A 22154-nucleotide genomic window follows, 5' to 3' on the forward strand; every position below is an offset into this window, starting at 1 on the left:
CGATCTCGCCTACATGTTGTCGATTTACGATTATCTTCGCTTGTGTTGTATAAAAGTTTAATTCTCTTGTGTTCTCTTCCCCAGTTTTTTTTTCTCTCTGTGTTATGTCCCATTTGTGTTGGATTGATGTTCCTGGCCATCCGGCAATCGAAAACCCACATTGAAGTTGGTATACGCCATGATACGACAAACGAGCAACCAAGAAATACCACCCGGATGAGCTGCAAAGAACCCTGTAACCCAATCCCGACCTAGCCCTTCCTAAAAATATTTGTGACCACTAACCTCGAGTTGCCACGAGTACCCTGGCTCCAACCCGGACTAAACTTGGTACTTAAGAAGTTAAACAATTGTAAAAAAGTACAAAAATGAATCTCGGCTCCGTAAAGCGTTAAACGCGATAGAGCCTTAAATAAATGAATTGGTAAAAAATATTCGATACCATTATACGTTGTTCACATTTCAACTTCTTTCCTACAAAAACAAATGTTTAATCTTGCGTCTAGCGCAAAAAGTTGCGTAAAATATCGAAAAACTGATATTTGACAGAATTTAATGTGTTGAAATGCTGTTAAATGAGCGGTGAATGGCGTCCTTACGGTAGTTCGGGGTAATTTAATTCGGAGAAATGTCCTTAATGCGTATCCGGAATACCACAGATGTCTGGCTGGTCTTGCTTCTTGATCAGAAGCAACAGAAGAACTGGAGAATACTAGTGGGTAACCGTGGAAAGCATTTGATGGAGAATTTACCTCCACAGACATCATCAACAATACAGTTTTTTCAAAGTTTTCAATTACCAATTTAACACTTCCCAACGGATGTGGACAATTTCGCAAAGCAATAAATAAAGGCAATACTCCTGCTAATACCTCTAAACTCATTGTATGAGTCAAGTTCATGCACCATAAGGATGTCATCGACACATCACAACCACCAATTTCGCTATCAAGCATTTTATTCACCTACCTTATCTCAATTCTCAGCGCTGCTATGATGCCTCTGCAGGTGTATAACCAGCTCTCTTCTGCGCACAAATGCCGCATTACATTGGACGCATTTGTGTGGCTTCTCGCTGGTGTGCATCGAACGTTCATGGCGCACACGATCAGTAGCGTGGGCGAACCTCCGCTCGCAGCCTTGCCTGCAAAGGAACGGCTTTTCTCCCGTGTGTACCCGCTCGTGGATGTCCAGCGCTTCCTTCGTGCGTACCTTTTTCGGACAAAATCGACAATGCCAAGGGGCATCACCATGGACGTTCCGGCAGTGTCGCTTCATAAGGATTGTATCTCTGAAGACCATCTCACATCCCGGTTCGCTGCATGGCACGTTTTCGAAGGGGACGTGGATCTTCCGGTGATTTTTCAACACCGAAAGTTTCCAAAAGGCTTTCCCCGCAGATATCGCAGCCAAATTCCGGTGTAAGGGTACTGTGGTCCTTTTGTTCATGGTCACGCAGAATACTTGCCTTGCGGAAGCTTTTCCCACATTGCTGGCAGATGTATTCATCGCGCTTTTGTTTGTAGGACACGTGGACAAGCAATTGCTTCTCGCTGTCGAACGACCTCTGACAAACTATGCAGGTGAATTTTGAAGCTGTGCTGAGCTTGGAGCTGGCCAACTCGTTCTCCCGCCGTTTGCCTTCATGCACAAGATGTACATGTGATAAAAGTTCATCCTCTGTAGTAAAACCTTCCCAGCAACGGACGAAACAGCAAAAGTGTTTGCGGGTATCCACTTCGGTAGATTTAACTAGCAATGCGCTTTTATTGGTGTAAGTAGTTCTCTTACGGCGTTTAACTTTTTGACTAACAGGCACGTTCTGATTTTGGTGTGAAGCACTTGAATCCTGATGTGCCTTGAGGTGGCTTTTTTGTACAAACGATTCATAGCATATCGTACACAGAAAGATATCACTACAAGAGTAGTATTCAATGTGGTTTGCCAATCTCTCTTGGCTTTGAAATTTGTTGTAACACGTAGGACAAGTGTATCCACTGTCTGCATAGTAGTTCTGAGAGTGGTTTTCTTTGGAATGTTGCATCAACTCATCTCTATTTGCGGCAATAAAACTACAGCCGCAGCAACGATCACCATCGATTTCCAAATATTCAAAATTATCAAATTTCAATCGTCGAGCGATTCTCTCTTCCGAAGGAATTACAAACGGAAATTTGGTTTGTTCATCTTCCAACATTATTTCGTCACCAATCTCTTCATCGGAAGAGAGGATTTTATCGTTTCCGTTATCGTCGTCGTCGTCAGACGATTCCAGTATCTTCAACAAATCTTCGTTTGCCATTGCGGGTGACGCCGTAGAAGCATTGTTATCCTCGTCATCATTATTTTTAGCAGTTTCATCTGGGATCTCATCTAAAAACTCATACTCATACACATCTTCTTTCGTCGGGAACAACTTCGAGCTTTATTTCCCCAACGTGATGTTGAATAGAAATCCTGAAATTGTAATTGAAAATACTCTGATAAAAATATCATAAAAATACACTAAGTTTTATTGTAACAATACCATATTTTCCCATAGGTTTACCATTAAGCGAAATGTATTTTTCCCGATTCATTTTCCATCTATTATTTTACTTTGTATCATTGTATTTATTGTAAATAGCATTTTTACAGTTGCAGCGATTACTTTTCCTTTGAAGTGCATAATTCGCTTATTTATTTAATTTTAACCTGAGAATATGAGTGAGCTTTGCAAATCGAGTGAGCAAACAGAGTAGTTGGTCACCACAATTGTGAATAATAAATGTTTAATTAATCTTCGACCTGTTTAGTGGAATTAAAATGTACAGTACTAAATTCGGTTTTTCATTTATAAAATAAATGTTTGATCATTACTGAAAGATTCCAAATAAACAAATAAATTAGAGACTCAACTGTACATCATAGATTCTATGGGGTATCACTATATTCAACTATTAAATTAATTGTAAATTTTTACTCAGGTAAACCTATGTCATTTTCAATTTGTAGTTTAAAACTTACTTCGAAATAGATTCAAGCTTATTTTCAGCTTCGCGCACCTCCCTTAAGAAATCCACACTCATTTTCAGCTTCTGTCCACAACTTTCACAAAGAAATGCAGGTTTTCCATCATCTTCAGCGATCTAAAATTAAAAAGAGCATTCGCGGTTGGTAAAATCTAGTCATCACTGTATAGATACAACTTACCAAAACATTAGCGAAGTCGGCCAGAATCTGACCAAGCAGAATTCCTTCTTGCGGCTCAAAGAGCGGAAATACCGCAGGACCGGAACATACCCGGCAGCTCCGTTCCTTGAACATTCTAAATCAACTGAAATTTTCCAATATCCGGTAGAAATTCACAAAGTTTAAGTGCTCTAAAGTTTCAACTAAAAACTGCCGCAACTGTTGTTTCGTTAGTTTCGCATCACAATCATTTTGACAGTTAAGTACCACAGTTGAGCTGCAGAAGGATTCGCTACACACTAAATTTGAATAAGTTTTTTTTTTATAAATAAACGCGATATCGTTATCCATTCATAAATTACGTTACGTTATTATAGCTACACGGGAAAAAAATCTGTGGTAAAAATAATTATTTCAGCTGACTATACACGCAAAAAAAATTGTGCGGTAAAAACTACCATTTTAGGGGGGTAACTTAAGCGCTCGCACCGGCAATTTTCAGCAGACCAGAAATGCGCTTGATTTTACCATGTCTGTAGTCGGAATCAGATTGTTGTAAATTATTTCTGTCAAATGTACCAGTAATGCGGTGGGGTGTACCGCAAAACATAGTAAATTGGCCTGAATTTCCATGGTAGTTTCAAGTGGAGTCTATCATAAATTCGTGGATGGAATGTTACATAAACTTCTGGAGGAGCTTAATGATGAATCCCTTGTCGAATTTATTGCGAAATTCCTGTGAGAGTTCATAAAAGATTCACTGTAATAATTTTGGAGCAATCCCAGAGATAAACCGAAAATCTTACAATGGAAATCATATGAAAATGGTCTGAGAAAGTTGAAAAAATTGGCATTAGAACTGAAACGAACCCTTTACGAATTTCTTCAAAAACTCTGAAATATAACGTTGGGGATTTCCTTCGAAGAACTTCTGTAGGAAACTTTGAAAGATCTGATGAGTATACGCCCATGTAGTATACGCCCATTCTTAAGGTGATTATAGAACGAAGCCACAACTCAAATTTTAAAAGGCACAAAACTTGAGAACCAAACAGCGCTCCGTGTTGAACATCTATCCCATTGGTCACCACCAGCAAGTTAGTAATTTGATTGATTTTCAACGCGAACTGTTGTCAGATTATCCAGTCTTGTGAACTTGAAAATTCAAAGATTGGCTTCGTTTTATAATCACCTTAAAACTACCATGGAAATTTAGACCAATTTACTATGTTTACGGTACAGTTCACCGCATTACTGGTACATTTGACAGAAATAATTTACAACAATCTGATTCCAACTACAGACATGGTAAAATCAAGCGCATATCTGGTCTGCTGAAAATTGCCGGTGCGAGCGCTTAAGTCAACCCCCTAAAATGGTAGTTTTTGCCGCACAATTCTTTTGCGTGTAGATGCTGTAGGGCTCTGCACAAAAATCCGTCCCTCTCTTTTACTCCTTCACGAAATTAGTAAACTTCAAAATCGCATGCAAAATCAAAACAGTGCAGAGCCCCGTTCCGGCGCTCAAGCAAAGTAAAAACTGCTCAAGAGGGCTCCATTTGAAATGACATTTCTTTTCAACTGCGTACTGCGATCAAATAAAACTGCTTCTCTTGAGTATTTCTTGCAAGAAAATTCCCACGCAACGAGATTGGCGACTACTTTCATTTTCAGGTGCATACCTACTGCCGTGAATCGCAAGTCAGTCTCCGTCAGTCTCATCTGCATTTTGATCAAAATTGAGATGATATCATTTTTCATCACTGAGATATAATTTTTCATCATATTTCAGCTGCTTGCGATTCACGGCAACATAGTACCTACCCATTATAGGGTAAAGATCTACTTGAGTATTCCCATGATTCACTTCAGCTTCACGGGAAAAAATCTGTAGTAATAACTACTATTTTAGCTGACTATGCCCATTCTTAAAATTACCATGGAATTTCAGAACAAATTACTATGTTTATAGGGCAAGTGTACCATTAGTGGTGCACCTAAGGGAAAAACTGCTAAAACACGGTGTTAAGATCATGAAATATATGATTTTAACGTATCATTCGATAAATCTCAAATCCTTCTATCATTCAAATGTATAAAAATCACGATTCATTTGAAATTTCCCTGCAAAAAGCCTTGCACAAATAATAGGAACACTGTTCCTTTAGTGGAGGTATATTTTAAGGATGGTTCCTTTAGTGGCGCAAACCATTGATTTCTTATGGGACCCTCCACTATGGGTACTGATGCACCACTATAGGTGCAAAGGAGCAAAAAAATTAAGCAAAATAATTGTTTTAAATAGTTTTAGAGTAAATTTCATGAATATTATTCGATTACTTGTATCATTTTCGCATCGTACATAGGGAAAGTGTACCAGTTATGGCCATAGTGGTTCCCTATTTGGCCATATGCAAAATTTGGATAACTTTTACATTTTTAATCTTTTTGAATGTTTACACATCAAGATTTATCCTTTATTTTACTACTAAAAAACAAAAGATTTTTCAAAATGTGAAGGCATTCAAGATACCACATATGGCGAAATAGGGAACCACTATGGCCATAACTGGTACACCTACCCTAATACAAAAATATCACATAATCATTTATTAGCGCGAAACATGCCAAAACACACTACCTCCACTATTGGAGCTACCTCCACTAAGGGAGCGTTTGCTCTAGTACCTCCCACCATATTACTGATAATTTGACAGAAACCATATTCACCAACTACCGAAAAGCTAAACATTACATATAATTTGCAATTGGATTAGATGGACAAATTGATGTGAAGATTTGCGAAAAAGTTACACGTCTTCTCAGTGAGAATCGAACTCACGACTCCCCGATCTCTAGTTGGGGCGCGTTAACCACTACGCCATGAGAGGACTCATGAACGCAGAAGTTAACCTGAATTCGATTTCAGCTCAATAATCACGTGGTCCGGGTTAACGCGCCCCAACTAGAGATCGGGGAGTCGTTGAGTTCGATTCTCACTGAGAAGACGTGTAACTTTTTCGCAAATCCTCACATCAATTTGTCCATCTAATCCAATTGCAAATTATATGTAATGTTTAGCTTTTCGGTAGTTGTTAAAACTTCCACTCGGCTGGTTGGCCGTAAACCACGATTCATAATTAAAACAAGTATTTATCGAGCAACGGACTCATGTTCCGTAACCGGTCGTTTGAGAACGTCGCGACCCATTGGAAGCCCACACAATAGAAACCTCAGCCAGCGCAGTTGCTGGCTAGTGTAGTGTGCTATTCCTATATCTAAAAAACAATGCGCTCTCGGGCTAGGCATTGGATATATATAGAAAGCGTTGTGTTTGGATGGGCATCTAATTCTTCCGAAAGAGGTGCACTTTGCGAAAGAGGACCACGTGATTATTGAGCTGAAATCGAATTCAGGTTAACTTCTGCGTTCATGAGTCCTCTCATGGCGTAGTGGTTAACGCGCCCCAACTAGAGATCGGGGAGTCGTGAGTTCGATTCTCACTGAGAAGACGTGTAACTTTTTCGCAAATCTTCACATCAATTTGTCCATCTAATCCAATTGCAAATTATATGTAATGTTTAGCTTTTCGGTAGTTGTTAAACTTCCACTCGGCTGGTTGGCCGTAAACCACGATTCATAATTAAAAACAAGTATTTATCGAGCAACGGACTCATGTTCCGTAACCGGTCGTTTGAGAACGTCGCGACCCATTGGAAGCCCACACAATAGAAACCTCAGCCAGCGCAGTTGCTGGCTAGTGTAGTGTGCTATTCCTATATCTAAAAAACAATGCGCTCTCGGGCTAGGCATTGGATATATATAGAAAGCGTTGTGTTTGGATGGGCATCTAATTCTTCCGAAAGAGGTGCACTTTGCGAAAGAGGACCACGTGATTATTGAGCTGAAATCGAATTCAGGTTAACTTCTGCGTTCATGAGTCCTCTCATGGCGTAGTGGTTAACGCGCCCCAACTAGAGATCGGGGAGTCGTGAGTTCGATTCTCACTGAGAAGACGTGTAACTTTTTCGCAAATCTTCACATCAATTTGTCCATCTAATCCAATTGCAAATTATATGTAATGTTTAGCTTTTCGGTAGTTGTTAAACTTCCACTCGGCTGGTTGGCCGTAAACCACGATTCATAATTATTTTTTTTTTTTTTACTAGTTCGTTTATTTGGGGCTCAAATGCGTGTAACGCTTTACGGAGCCGAAGTTCATTTTTGTACTATTTACAATTTATTTACATTTTCATTACCAAAGTTAGTATGGGATGGAGCCAGGGTACTCGTGGCAACTCGAGGTTAATGGTCACAATTTTGAAAGGGAAGGACATGGTAAGGATTGGGTTTAGGGTTCTCTGCAGCTCATCCGGGAGGTATAGCGTGGTAGCTCTATTATCGTGTCATGGCGTTGGTACCAATTTCTTGCCGGTATTCGTCTGCCGGATGGCCAGGATCCTCAATCCAACACAAAAGGGACAACACAGAGAAAAAAAAAACTGGAGAAGAGAACACAAGAGAATTAAACTTTTATACAAGACAAGCGAAGGAAATCGTAAATTGCGACCATATAAGTGAAATCGCGGGTGCCCAACACATCTCTAACTGGAACATAGGGTTGTCTACCTCGGGCCGCAAGGGTATCCAAAAGTTGCGCTCTGGAGGCGTCCATATCCGGGCACTGCCAAACTACGTGATCGATGTCATCATAACCGGAACCACACCTACTACAAATATTGCTCAGCGCGAGGTTAATCCTATGTAGATGTGCATCTAGCGAGTAATGGTTGGCCATAAGTCTTGACATCACGCGAATGAAATCTCGACTTATGTCCAAACCTTTCCACCAGGCTCGCAAGGAAACTCTAGGAATTATGGAATGTAACCACCGTCCCAGTTGGTCATTTAGCCAATCGCTTTGCCAACCGTGAAGAGAATTTTGACGTACTAAATGAAAAAATTCATCGTGTGAAATTCGTCTATCATAAATCTCACCTTCCTCAGCGCCCACCTTTGCGAGAGAGTCGCCTTCTCATTGCCATAAATTAAGCAATGTGAGGGACCCATACAAAGGTAATCTTATATGATCTTTCGACCAGTGCACACATCTGCTCTCTTATTTTTGTAAGAAAGTAAGATGCATGCTTTACAGGTTTCATCGATCGGAGAGCCTCAATAGAACTGAGACTATCCGAGAAGATGAAGAAGTGGTCTGCGGGCATGTTTGAGATCATCCCCAAAGCGAAGTTGATTGCTGCCAGCTCAGCAACATAAACCGTGCAAGGTTCCTGAAGTTTTCGGAAGGCGGAAGAGTTTTCATTGAAGACACCGAAGCCAGTGGATCCATTTATACGGGACCCGTCAGTGAAATATCTCCTGTAGGAATCGACATTCTGGTACTTTGCGTTAAAAATACGTGGGATAGTAATACATCGAAGTTGATCTGGAATTCCATGAATAGCTTGTTTCATGGATAGATCATATTCAACAGAGGAACTGTCATTGGTGAAGCGTACACGTGGGGGGTTGTAACATGGAAGGCTAATGTCAGATGACATGTAGTAGAGATAAACTCTCATGAATTTTGACTGAGCATTCAGTTTGAGCAATTCTTCGAAATTTTCGATAACGAGTGTGTTGCTCACTCCACACTTAATCAGTATTCTTAGCGAGAGCTCCCAGAATCGGTTCTGTAGCGGTAAAACCCCTGCCAGAACCTCTAGGCTCGCATTATGTGTTGAGTGCATACACCCTAAGGCGATACGCAAACAACGATATTGAATTCGTTCCAATTTAATCAGGTGGCAGTTTGCTGCTGAGAGAAAACAGAAAGAGCCATACTCTAGAACAGAGAGAATGGTTGTTTTATAGAGTTTTATGAGGTCTTCCGGGTGAGCACCCCACCATGTTCCGGTAATTGTTCGTAGAAAATTGATCCTTTGTTGGCATTTTTCCGTTAAATGCCTAATATGGGTTCGCCAAGTGCCTTTTGAATCAAACCAGACCCCAAGGTATTTTGAAGTCAAAGACTGGTCGATGTCTGTTCCCAAAAGCTTAAGCTTCAGTTGGGCAGGATTCCGCTTCCTAGAAAAATACAACCAGTTGAGTTTTTTGCGGAGCAAACTCGATCCCTAAGTTTCTAGCCCAAGTGGATAGATTATCAAGGGAATTTTGCAATGGTCTTTGCAGGATTTCCGCTCGTGGACCCTTCATAGAGACCACAGCATCATCTGCAAGTTGTCTAAGCGTGCATGGTTCTTCCAAACAGTTGTCAATATCTTTAACATAAAAATTATAAAGCAAGGGACTCAGACATGAGCCTTGGGGAAGGCCCATATAGCTAATTCTGGAAGTTGTCAGTTGACCGAGAGTGAAGCTCATGTGTTTTTTCTGACAACAGATTGTACAAGAAATTATTCAATATTCCAGGTAATCCACTATTGTGCAGGCTTTCTGACAATATTTCTATGGAAACTGAATCAAAAGCGCCCTTAATATCCAAGAAAACCGAAGCCAATTGCTCCTTGTCCGCAAAGGCTAGATGAATATCTGATGAAAGCAACGCTAGACAATCGTTTGTTCCTTTGCCCTTGCGAAAGCCAAATTGTGTACTGGAAAGCATGTTGTTTGATTCGACCCAGTGATCGAGTCGGGATAGGATCATTTTTTCTAACAATTTCCTTAAACATGATAACATAGCGATCGGGCGGTACGAATTATGATCAGACGCTGGTTTCCCAGGCTTTTGAATAGCTATTACTTTGACCTGTCTCCATTCAGGTGGAACAATGTTGTGTTCCATGAATGAGTTGAACAGGTCAAGCAACCGTCTTTTAGCGATATCAGGGAGATTTTTAAGAAGATTGAACTTAATCATATCGCTTCCCGGAGAGGAGTTGTTTGATGAAAGAAGAGCCATAGAAAATTCCAGCATAGTGAATGGTCTATCCAAAGCATCGTCTCTTGGAGTTTCCCAAAAAGGCGGATGAGCTGGAACTGAGTCTGGACAGACCTTTTTTGCGAAGTTGAATATCCAACGATTGGAGTATTCGTCACTCTCATTTTGAGGATGAGCGGTTTCGCATGTTGCGAGCCACTCTCCAAAGCGTCGTCATTGAAGTTTCTCGTGAGAGGCCATCGATGAAACGCCGCCAATAGCTACGCTTCTTCGCTTTAATAAGATTCTTCAGTCTTTTTTTCGAGCTTCGAGTACTCTAAATAAAGTTCTGAGGAACCATATCTACGAAAGCTTTAAAGGCATTAGATTTTTCTCGATACAACTGAGTGCATTCATCATCCCAACCAGGTGTGGCTGGTCGTCTTTTGAAGGATGCACTTGGAACTCGTTGCTTTTGGGATTCTAATGCACTTTTATAAATCAATTCTGTTAGGAATCGATACTCATCCAACGGTGGAGAGTGTTGAATGATTCGATACCAAAAGTTACCGCTGATGCAAATTTTTGCCAATCGATATTCCTAGTGAGGTCAAAAGGAACCTGAATTGACTGTTCTGACCTTTCACAATTAGTTTCTGATAGAGGTTATTATGGGCAAGTGATCACTACCATGGGGGTCATCGATCACCTTCCACATGCAATCGAATGATAGTGAACTTGATCCTAAAGACAGGTCAAGACGGCTTTCTTTGCCGTCGGATGAAATACGTGTCACTTCACCTGTGTTCAAAATGTTCAAGTTGAAATCGTCGCATAAGTCATAGAAAATAGCCGCTCTATAATCGTCATAAGATTCGCCCCATCCAGTACCATGTGAGTTCATATCACCCAGTATTAAAACTGGAGATGAAAGCATAGAGACTGCATTCCAAAGATGACGGCGGTTTATTGAAACTCTTGGAGGAATATAAACAGAAGCTACGCAAAGATCTTTACCCTTTACGTTTATTTGGCAAGCAACGATTTCTATGCCTGGATGAGTCGGGATGGGGATTCTGTAGAATGAATGGCACTTTTTGATCCCTAAAAGCACACCCCCGTAATTATCATCTCGATCCTGGCGTATAATGTTAAAATCGTAGAAGTTAAGATCATCTTCAGAAGAAAGCCATGTTTCACAAAGTGCAAATATATCACAATCTGAATTGTGAAGCAAAAACTTAAATGTGTCTAATTTAGGTTTTAGACTATGACAGTTCCACTGTAACACAGTGATCATATCTTGTACCTCACTCGATGAATTATCCATCGAAAGATATGATCGAAGCAAGGAGGGGCCACGAGATAGTCAATTCCCTGAGATACTCTTCTATTGCGGGGAGAAAAAGGTCGAGTATGCCTCTGAATGAGTCTGAAACTCCGAGGGCATCACATATGCGATCCACAAGGGCCGTAAAAGTTATCAGTCCTCGCTTGGCCCGGGGGGTTTTCGAGGAAGAGCGAGGAACTTCAGTAGCTTTTTTCTTGCTATCTTGTCTAGAGCATCTTTTCGAAGTATATTTAATCGGCGGAGGCGGGGGCGGCAGATCTTTGCTGCAACACGGAACGGAAGCATCAAAGACCTGTTTCTTCGGGATTTTCAAATTTGCCCCACCTCCTTTAGAATTCGGCAAACTTTTGAGGGAAGATTTCATTACCTTACGGCGCAGTCCCGGAGAAGATGGAGACTTTCGTTTTCCGGGTGCGTGTACCTCCGAAGAATCTCCCCATCGGTTTCGTCGTCGTTCGCTTCGTCGGAAGACAACTCTTGAAAAGAGTTACCAACTGGGATGGCTGATGAAGACTCTTTTGCAGGCGGATTTAAAGCTTTCACCATTTCCGCATACGTCTTCTTGGAGCGCTTCACAATGGAGCGACTCTCATTTCGAATGCGCCTTTTGTATGCCGGGCACTTCTGCAAATCATGAAGATCCTCACGACAGTAGCTGCATTTTTCAGCTTCCTGTGTGCAATCATCTTCCAAGTGAGCTTGGTTGCATTTGCCACAACGGGGCTTGTTGTCGCAAAAGCTAGCACTATGACCAAGCTGTTTGCAGTTGGTACAATTGAATACCTTCGGCACGTAAAGGCGCACTGGGTAAAAAACACTATCAATGCAAACAAATTTCGGGAGAACGGAACCAGGAAAAGTTACACGAAACGAGGCTGACGGCGAAAACACTTTTTTATTTCCTTCCATGGAAACTGATTGTAATTGTTTACAATCCAGTATAGCCACATCAGGAATGGACCGGTTCTCAAAAACACCTTTGCCAGTCTTAATGTCTTCGCATGTCAGACTCGCGTCCGATAATTTTCCCTTCCACCTCGACCTCTCTGGCAGGTATGTAGATAAAATACTCCACAGTAAAAGCCTCATGCTGAGCAATCTCATTCGCTGCTTTGTAACTAGGTGCAGTTACACGCAGCTTGGATTGCTTCACTTGGTGAATAACGGTCCCAGGATATTTACGCGTCAGCTCTCTAGAGATCGAGAGCACATTCAAAATCTTATTTTTGCGCCGGAAATAGACAACCCAAGGCCCAGCCGAAGACGGTTGATAAAACCGCGTTCGAGCAACGAGATCTTTAGGAGGCGTATCGCCTCCATCCGATTCGTCCATGCGGGATAAAAATCAACCGCAACCAAATAATTATAAAAAAAAAAAACAATAAAGTAAAAAAAAAAAAGAAAAATAATAATAATAAAGTACAAAAAAAAAAACAAAAAATGCTTAAAGTTAACTTATCAGTGGGCTATTTTGTACACACCTCCCCTATACGGGCAAAAAAAAAATAATACCAAAAAAAAAAAAAATATATCGAGAAAAAAAAACTTAACCGATTAGGGCTGTTTTGTACAAGCCTCCCCTATTCGGGCAAAACTGGCACCGGGAGAGAGACAGAAGTGAACCGAAAAACAACCTTGAACTCAACCTTGTTTGTTCGGAGATGCGAAAGCAATTCAAAAGGATGTGGAGTAGGTATACAATTGATACTTATCCGTTCCCGTTCGATGACCGCAGCTGGTCTTCTACACCGTAGGTAGGCAGAAAAAACGTGTCGTCGTTTTGCTGCTGATGCAAACGGGGAATCCAATCACCAGGGGATGATGGTGACAATATCTTCTCGTGGCACGATACCAGTTGACCCTTGCCAATCTGGTTCGCTTCCTTCACGATGCGCGGTTTAAAGCACTACGGTACAATACTGCACTGGTAAAAACCACACGGGCGGTGGAAGAAAAAACCAAAAAACTACCGACTGCCAAAAACTGAACTGGCTTGTTCAAGCGCACAGCAAGGAATGATTCATAATTAAAACAAGTACATATTCACCAATCTAATTTCGACTACAGACATGGTAAAATCGAGCGCATTTCTGGTTTGCTGAAAATTGCCGGTGCAAGCGCTTAAGCTAACCCCTTAAAATGGTAGTTTTTACCGCACAATTTTTGTTGCGTGTTGAGGCGTTTCCTTAATTGAATCGTATGCTTATTTGTTTTGGACATTTAAGGCAAAATTAAAAGGAAATGGCTATATTATATACGCGTAACGGTATGTAAAAATTATTTTAAATACCCTACTCACGCAATAATTTCACTGATTTCTTAGGATTTCCTTCAAAATTTTCTTTCAGTTTTTCCAAGATTTCAAGCATGAATTTTTCAAGGATAGCTTTAGAAATTACTCTAGACTTTATTATGATTTCTTCAAAAAAAGCAGCAGAAACCCTTTGAGATATGTTCCAAGTTCCTTGCAAAACATTGAACAGAGCTCCTGAAGAAGATCTTCATGTAGAAATGGCCGAATTAACCATTTCTTTCCCACAGCTTTGTTTGACAATTTAACTATCAAAATGGCGTTTCTAAAAAAAGTGCCTGAGCAAAAGTTGTTCCAAATAAGCTATATTATTCAAAATCACAATAAAAAAATTTGATTGTTTTTCAATAGTTAGTTGATTGTTTTTCAATAGTTTGACCCTTAGGTCACTTATTTCGATGTTTGATAAGACAAATGAGCATATAATTTATTCCAATTATTATTGAGCTACTCGTACCAATTCGGTTTAGCCCGCGTTGAAAATCAGTGGATCACCTGTGCTACCATGGGAAATAGAGGGTTAATTGCGAGAGAATCAGCAGATGTGAAAGCTCAAGTGGAGTCTATCATAAATTCGTGGATGGAATGTTACATAAACATCTGGAGGAGCTTAATGATGAATCCTCGGTCGGATTTATTGCGAAATTCCTGTGAGAGTTCATAAAATATTTCCTACAATAATCACTGTAATAATTTTGGAGCAAACCGAAAATCTTACAATGGAAATCATATGAAAATGGTCTGAGAAAGTTGAAAAATTTGGCATTAGAACTGAAACGAACCCTTTACGAATTTCTTCAAAAACTCTGAAATATAACGTTGGCCATTTCCTTAGAAGAACTTCTGTAGGAAACTTTGAAAGATCTGATAAGTATCTACTCGAAAAATCGATTGAAAAAAGGAATTGGTGGTAAAGGATTAGGAAGAAATCCAGCAAAATGGACAGCCTGTTGGAAAAATTTCAGAGTAAATCCTTATTATGATTTTGTGAAATTTTCAGAGTAATGCTATAAGAATGCACTGCAAGGAAAAGGAAAGTAATGACATTAGAAACTTTTTTTTGGTTAAAAGAGGCTTTAGAAATCTTTTGACAGATACGCGTATTTCGACCTCAACTGTAAGGCCATCTTCAGTGTCGTGTACTAGACTCGTCTCGACAGCTCGAAGATTTATTATTATCATTGAAAACAGATTTTTTTTGAAGACTTGCATTGAAATAGTGACCAAGTGTCTAAGAGACCTGCAACCAGCCCTGCATTCATTTTGATACATACAAAACCAGCCCTGTCGTTCATGTTGATACATACAAAAGTTGTTTAGGTGTACATACTTGTGTGTCAATGAATCGAGGACCATTTAATAAAGTATCAACCACATTTATTTTCAATCTGCGATATCAAAAATTTCAATTTCTAACTTACATTCTGCACGCTGAGAATTAGTCTGCTCTTGTTCGCCGTGAACGGCAGCCATTGTCACCGGGCCAAGGTCCATGAGCGTGTCCAATCCATGTTCACTGGAACGGTGTGCTTTGTACTCTGCAAACTTATTGTACCCTTCGGGGCATAATTCACAGCTGTACAGTTTTGCCTTCGTATGTATACGCTCGTGAAGTCTCCGTTCACGATCCCTTATGAACGATGCTGTACAGTAACTACACTTGAAGGGTCGGATACCCAAATGGACCTGGTTTTCGTGCATGGTTCGGTCACTGGTTTTGTAGTATCGCTTCTCACAGTGTCGGCATTGGTACGGTTTCTCCTTGGTGTGCGTCATTTGATGAGATTGAAATACGTTCCTACTTGTGAAGGATTTCGAGCATAAAGTGCATTGGAACAATCTTGCTTTGGAGTGAACGGTGTTCATATGATCCTTCAAAATTCCTTTCCGCAGGAATCCACGTCCACAGATATCACAGACATGGGAGCGTTTACTGCTGTGAACTTCTTGGTGATTGCGAAAGCCTCCGAGCGACATGAACGACTTGTCGCATTCACTGCACTGATACTGGGCAATTTTCCCACAGTTACTGCGCTCATGCTGCAGCAACGTGGATTTTGAAACATACTTTGCCCCACACGTGCGGCAAACATGCTTTCGGTTCTTATCGGCAGTCCGATGCCGCTCGTAGGTCTGTTCGTTCTCAAAGCCTTTCTGGCAGATCTGGCAAATGATTTGCGTATACTCTCGATCCTGCGTATGCTGAATCCGCAACAGTTCATGAACTGTTTCAGCGTGGTTTTCGAGTTCTTCATACGATTCAAATGTATTGTAACACCGCACAAAGCAACAACCGAAACGACTATCATCGTCCATTTCGTCAATGCCTTTTTTAATTGGTTTTGCTTGTTTCCCTACAGAATTTTGATGGGAGTTTGATATATGCATCAAAATTTGCTCCTTATGAATCGTCGTATAAGTACATTCTCTAATGCGACAGCAATATAATCTGTTACGCGTTCTCGATTGGTGTTGCAGTAGTTCGTCTGCTTTTTGGAACTGTTTAAAACATTTACTGCATTCAAAATCTACTTCAATCCTTGCGGATTGTGTACTAGGAAAGTGTGTTTCCACAATATGTTTATCCCAAATCCGTATCGTCCTGACAAATGATATCACAACCACAGCATACAGACCCTTTTATGATCGTTTCTTCAAATTTATCGGGTAATTGTGTGGTGTCAATTACTGCTTCGTGATCTTCTACCAAGAGAATGTGCTTTAAGAAGCTTAATTCGTCTTCTAATACCGAACTACACAGTTTGCAATAATACAGCGTGTTACTTCTGATGGCCTGTTTATGTTTCCTCAAAAGTTGATTGGTTCCCATCCGCTTAAAACATCTGTCGCATTGGAGTTTCGATCGTATCGGATCCTGTTCATTGCCATGCACCTGTGTGCAATGATCGGACAAAGATACCACGTCTGGGAAAATCATGTTACAAGCCACAGCATCTTTCCCCGCGAACATGGTATATGATGTATTGCGCGAAATCTTCCACTTTGCCAACGAATTCTGATCCAGGAAGGATACCCGTTGGGGCTTGGCAGTCATAGCTGGCTACGGAAGACAAATTGCCCTTAACCCTTTTCGTTGAATCAACATACTCGTGATAGTCTTCATCTTCATCTAGGTATTCAATACTTTGCTCTTCATTGGAGTTTTCGTCTTGTATAGACGGTCCCTGATTCGAATCAGGATCAGATGTGGTGGATCCCTCTTCAGATGGCTCTTCAGCTTCACCAACATGAACATCTTGAACGTTCTCGATCACTTGATCGACCGACGAAGGTTTGGCGGTTTGCTCTAGCAACATAGCCCGGAAAGCTTCATTCCGATTTTTGGCATTGTTTGCGCAGCTCGTACGCATGATTGAGCCGAATCAAACATTTTCCGCATATGTGCTGCGGAAGATTATCATCGTCTGAAACCTAGAATAAAATGTATTTATGTAAATAATTCGAATAACTTAATAAGAAGTATTATGAGTGCATCTTGAGCAGAGTTACATAATTTAAAGAAAAAAAGAAGATAAAATAGAATTTTTAAAGAAATTTCTGTTTGTGACTATCTTACTGACTAAAATACAATTGAACGTTTCAATAATAGAATCAGTTACAAGTCCAAACAGTAAATGGATTCTGCTTTCGAACAAGTTTTTACTTTTATTATGGTAAAATTCAGAGGCGTCGCGTCCACATGTGCAATCGCAAATCGTTCATCATAACAACCTACAATTTCTACTATTATTGAAGTACGATTCTTTAATTCTCTCAATAAAATTTAGCCTATTTCAATTATCTTTATCATTGATCATCGTAATTTTCACCTTTCAAAATATGTGTTGTTATATTTTTGCTATTGAAATTAAATGCAAAAGCTGTTTGGTGCGGCGCAAGATCTGTGCCTTAATTTTCCCTACGCGCTCAGTGCGATGCATGCTACGCAACACTTTGTTCCACGCTACACGTTGCTGCTGTGACGATGAAACCCAACGTGTGCACTCTCATCGGGAGACGCGTTGCCTTTCGTCGTACACACAATTCTGTATATGTGGTGGAATGTTTTTTGCACTACAAATGCCAGTGTGTAAGTAGCCAAAGCGTCCACTCTGGCCGGTGCACAGTCTTGCCACATCAATCTGTGCGAGCGTGCGGTGGGGAGACAAGAGACAAATCAATCCACGAGAGAGATCCATTTTGCTTGCTCTCTTTTTTTCTTCGCGCTTTCAACATCACCACGCTTGTGGTGTGGAGTACCTACTGGCGTGATTTTTTAGACGGCTGACGGTAAGAAGTTTCTGTAAGTTTGAGACTCAGGGCCCGCGCGTTTTTTTTTTTTTTTTTTTTGTACAATACTGGTTAAGAACCTCGCTTCCAGCATACAGTATTAGCGCGGTGGTACTTGTGATGATCAATCAGAAGACAATCAGAAAATGATTTCAAAAGCGGTCGTGCCCTCCGTATCGTCATCGTCAGTATAACGCTTGTGGTGTGGTTTAAAAGCGAGCAATTTTCTTGATGCGTGCACCAAGTAGGTACACGAAGCGAACGATCTTGTATTAATTCTATGTAAAAATATGTAGGTTATGATCACTAACTCTATATTGCAATATTAGTTAGAATCCAGTGCTTTTAAATCGAAACTGATGACCCGCATAATTTGAATTATTTTCATATGCAATTTTACAATTTCCCCATAATGATGACTAATCGTTAAAATTGGAAAAGTGAAAAAATAAAACTAAACAACCCGATTAGCATCTGCAATCATAAATGTTTTTAATAAACTGAAAGACTAGAAAAAAATTATATTTGAAAACGAAGGTTAGTAAAAATTGATTATACATTTTATTTAGAAAAAAAATGGTTTGAATCCAAGGTGTACCTAATAATAACATATATAAAATGACACTTATGTTGTTCCGTTTTTAGGAACTGGGTCGGTTATCAGCACATAAATAAACCAACGTCAAGCAAATTGTAGTTCGGTCGAACTTGAATCGGGTTGGGGTTGAAACTGTGGTTCAGAACAGGTTGCGCCAGTTCCAACCTAGGTTCAAAAACGAATTCGACATAAATTAGAAGTGCACAGGTTGATAATTAGGCCACGCGACGCCTCTGGTAAAATTAGGCATAAGTCCTGGATGAGTTTCGAAATATTTTGAACATATTTTGCTTGGAGTTCATGAGAATCTCTGGCTTACCTTACGAAGGATTTTTGTTGAGATTCTGTCAGAAGAGAGTAGAAAGTTTACTAGTAATTCATTCTGTCAGATATCGGTTTTGGTTTTCGACGAAATACATTAAAATATCTCGGCCAGATAATCCAGTTAAAAATCGTTTCCTATGTTTTCCCACAATGTTCTCAACAAGAAATTCATATTTTCCGTTGGACATGTCTACGAAATAAGAATTTAAATTATATCAAAAAGTTAGCCAGGAATCTTTCTTCTGATGGTTCTTATCAATAAGTTAACATAGCTTCAACAATAAAATTACAATTACAAATACTTTGATACAATCACGGTCATAACGATTTCAGACATAATGTATTATAAGCTGTAAAATTGGATATTTTGACCTAGAATTTATTTGCGTTAAATTTTGTATTTCTGCTCAAGATAGCCTTAGAGAACCACCCTACTTACCATCACCTCCGTGCAGTCGATGATCATGTTTGCAATCACATCTCCCTCGCTATCGTGGATTTGAAACAGCGATATCAGCTCAACTGGATTTTCGTCCATACAAACGCGACAGTACCGGTCCATATTGGTGTACAACTTAGAGCACTTAAAGAATCTGATTCATGGAAATTTACATAAAAAAGCCTAAAATTGTTTCGAGCGCAAATTCTACGACCAGATTTTGAAAACAAACTACCACTAGACTGACAGTTCTGGATGGAAACAAATACCCGGTAGTGAAAAAGCCGAAATCGTGCATTTCATACACTGTGGCCTTTCTAGTGCAAGACCATAGTATTTTTAAACGACGCACACTATGGGGCAGATTGTTGTTTTTTACGGTCAAAAACCTCTAGCTCTGGGATAACGGCAATATTTCAAAAAATCGAATTTGACAATCAGGTCGAACGGGGGAAACTCAAATTCAATGTTTCGGAACCAACAAATATTATTAATTTTTTCATATTATAGCCTAATTTGCTGCTGAACAGGAATCGCTAAAGAAATTTCTCGCCGATTCCTTTCAGAAATTGTATACAGCGACTCCCGATTGAACTGACATCTTTTTACAACTGTGTACTGCGATCAGAAAAAAGCGCTTCCTTGATTTTTTTATGCATCAAGATAGGCCAATAAATAACTTGTCAGCAGCGAATCAGGCTTATACCTAAAAAGTTGACTTATACCACTTTTATATACTCTACCGTAATTTTTAATCAAGTTCTCTATGAAACATAAATTTAAAATTACGTTTTTCATTTGACAAAAAAGACAACAAAATAGATTTCAATTTTTAATTGCGCCCTTTGTGGTTTCACTTCATCACTGTCGCAGTTCCTGAAGAAATGGTCAACCCTACATGCAATGACAGGGATTTTAGATACCAACGCTAAAGGTTTCATTCACAAATTCATAACGCCAAAAATGGCCATTTTTGAAACCCACCCACCCTCTAGTAACTCATTTTGTATGGATCTTTTTAAAATTTTGTATGAACTGTAACATCCTACCCACCCCCTTCAGCGCTATGAAATTTGTAATAGGCCCAAAGGCTACATCAGCTTTTGGAGTAAGCAGCATTTCTATACGGGAAAAAATCTAGAGTTCACTTAGAATGAATGAGGGATGAACTCATCCCTAACAAAAAGTCGATTTTCTATAAAATTTGACAAGTGTTTGAATGACAGATTCATCTTCGAACATCCACTTCTCTTAACCTATTGTGCAAAATATAAATAAAGTGAATAGCAGATATACACGCGATCCTTTGAGCCAATTTCCAGTGCGATACCAAGCAATTAATGCTCTGATTTATCTATCTATGAACACATTTTTCCATATTTTCGAAAATATGGCTGAAGTGTCGAGATGCAACCGGTTACAACATTAACGAAAGGTAATTAAATCTCTGCCCCAATGTTAGTAACAAACGCTTAAGCAGAGACATCTTCTGCTTAAACACAGACAAACAGATGTAGTGCCCTGGTGCACTCCCTTCGCACCAAAGAAGTGGAGACTGTGAGGAGTCAACCATGGGGCATAGCGAACGGGAACGCAAGCTCCCTGATAACTTCCTGGATTTCTTTACTGGCTTTAGAGCAACATCTACTGGTAATATTTACCCTTATATAGAACCACCGTCTGCGTATGACGACATTGCTGATCGTGACGATCATGAAGCCTGGATGGATGCTGTCGAAGCTGAACCGGCATCATTGAAGTCCAACGAGGTGTGGAAGTTGGTGAAGCGTCTGGCTTCGGTGAAACCACTGAGGTCCAAGTGGGTTTTCCGTTTGAAGGAGGACAAGAGTGGGAACACAGTTATGTGCAAAGCTAGGCTTGTCGTCAAGGGGGTTCTCCAAAAGCTTGGTATGGACTACCAGGAAACGTACGCTCCTGTGGCCAAGCTCACCACTATTTGTACGATCCTCGCTGTCGGCGTCCAACTGCGCACTTCTACCAGATGGATGTAAAAACGGCATTTCTTCATGGCGATTTGCGCGAGGAAATTTTTATGGAGGTTCCTGACAGCGTCAATGCTCCCCCTGCAATGGTTTGCCGATTGTAGAAGTCGTTGTATGGGCTAAAGCAGTCACCCCGCTGCTGGAACGAAAAGCACGATTGTGGCGCGATGAGACATTATCTAGGAATCATTATTCGTTACGATCGGAATGCTGGTACTATGCAGCTGTCGCAGGTGGCCAACATCGAGTGGATCTTGGTGAAGTTCGGCATGGCAGACTGCAATCCGTCGAGAACACCTATGGAGAAAGGATTGAGACTTGAAGCGAATGGAGGAAATATTGTTGGCCAAAAATCTCGAATGCAAACGGGCTAAGCACATCGACATAAAACACCACTTTGTGCGAGACCATATTGCTACAGGTGACCTTATAGTGGAGCCTATTCCAACTTTTGATCAGCTAGATATTTTCTCTGCGTTTTCACCAAAGCCTTGGACGCTGGTTGATTCGAAGCCCTGAGGAAGAAACTAGGAGTAGACGATCGAGAGGGGGTGGAAACGAAGTAGGCGGCGACTTTTTATATCGATCGCCTCTCTACCTCGTTGAGTGAAAAAAAAAATAGTCTGTACCAACCACGTGACGCAAACGGTCACTTTTAAATTCGTTTAAATAAATTAATCCTAAGTCAGTTGTACTCCGTGCCTTTTTCGTGTTCCGGATAACCGAGATCCTTTAGTTTTGCCACATCCTTTGGTTTAATTTCAAATTCTAAAAGTTCACTGAAAACA

The 22154-nt window shown here is 40.3% G+C and overlaps 2 protein-coding genes across 2 annotated transcripts; both read right to left on the reverse strand.

The window, feature by feature from the left end:
- Nucleotides 1-940: 940 nt before the first annotated feature.
- LOC110677146 (zinc finger protein 585A-like) lies at nt 941-3438 on the reverse strand. The gene is made up of 3 exons (XM_021847955.1): nt 3193-3438; nt 3007-3128; nt 941-2457 (listed from the first exon to the last, which is right to left on the reverse strand). The coding sequence occupies exon 3, from the start codon at nt 2300-2302 to the stop codon at nt 1304-1306; it is 999 nt and encodes a 332-aa protein (XP_021703647.1). The 5' UTR covers nt 2303-2457; nt 3007-3128; nt 3193-3438; the 3' UTR covers nt 941-1303.
- An 11629-nt stretch (nt 3439-15067) lies between these two features.
- LOC110677147 (gastrula zinc finger protein XlCGF7.1-like) lies at nt 15068-19600 on the reverse strand. The gene is made up of 2 exons (XM_021847956.1): nt 19364-19600; nt 15068-17144 (listed from the first exon to the last, which is right to left on the reverse strand). The coding sequence occupies exon 2, from the start codon at nt 16098-16100 to the stop codon at nt 15096-15098; it is 1005 nt and encodes a 334-aa protein (XP_021703648.1). The 5' UTR covers nt 16101-17144; nt 19364-19600; the 3' UTR covers nt 15068-15095.
- Nucleotides 19601-22154: the final 2554 nt, after the last annotated feature.

Source organism: Aedes aegypti, chromosome 2 (genome assembly GCF_002204515.2).
Source record: "Aedes aegypti strain LVP_AGWG chromosome 2, AaegL5.0 Primary Assembly, whole genome shotgun sequence".
NCBI classification, from domain to species: Eukaryota; Metazoa; Arthropoda; class Insecta; order Diptera; family Culicidae; genus Aedes; species Aedes aegypti.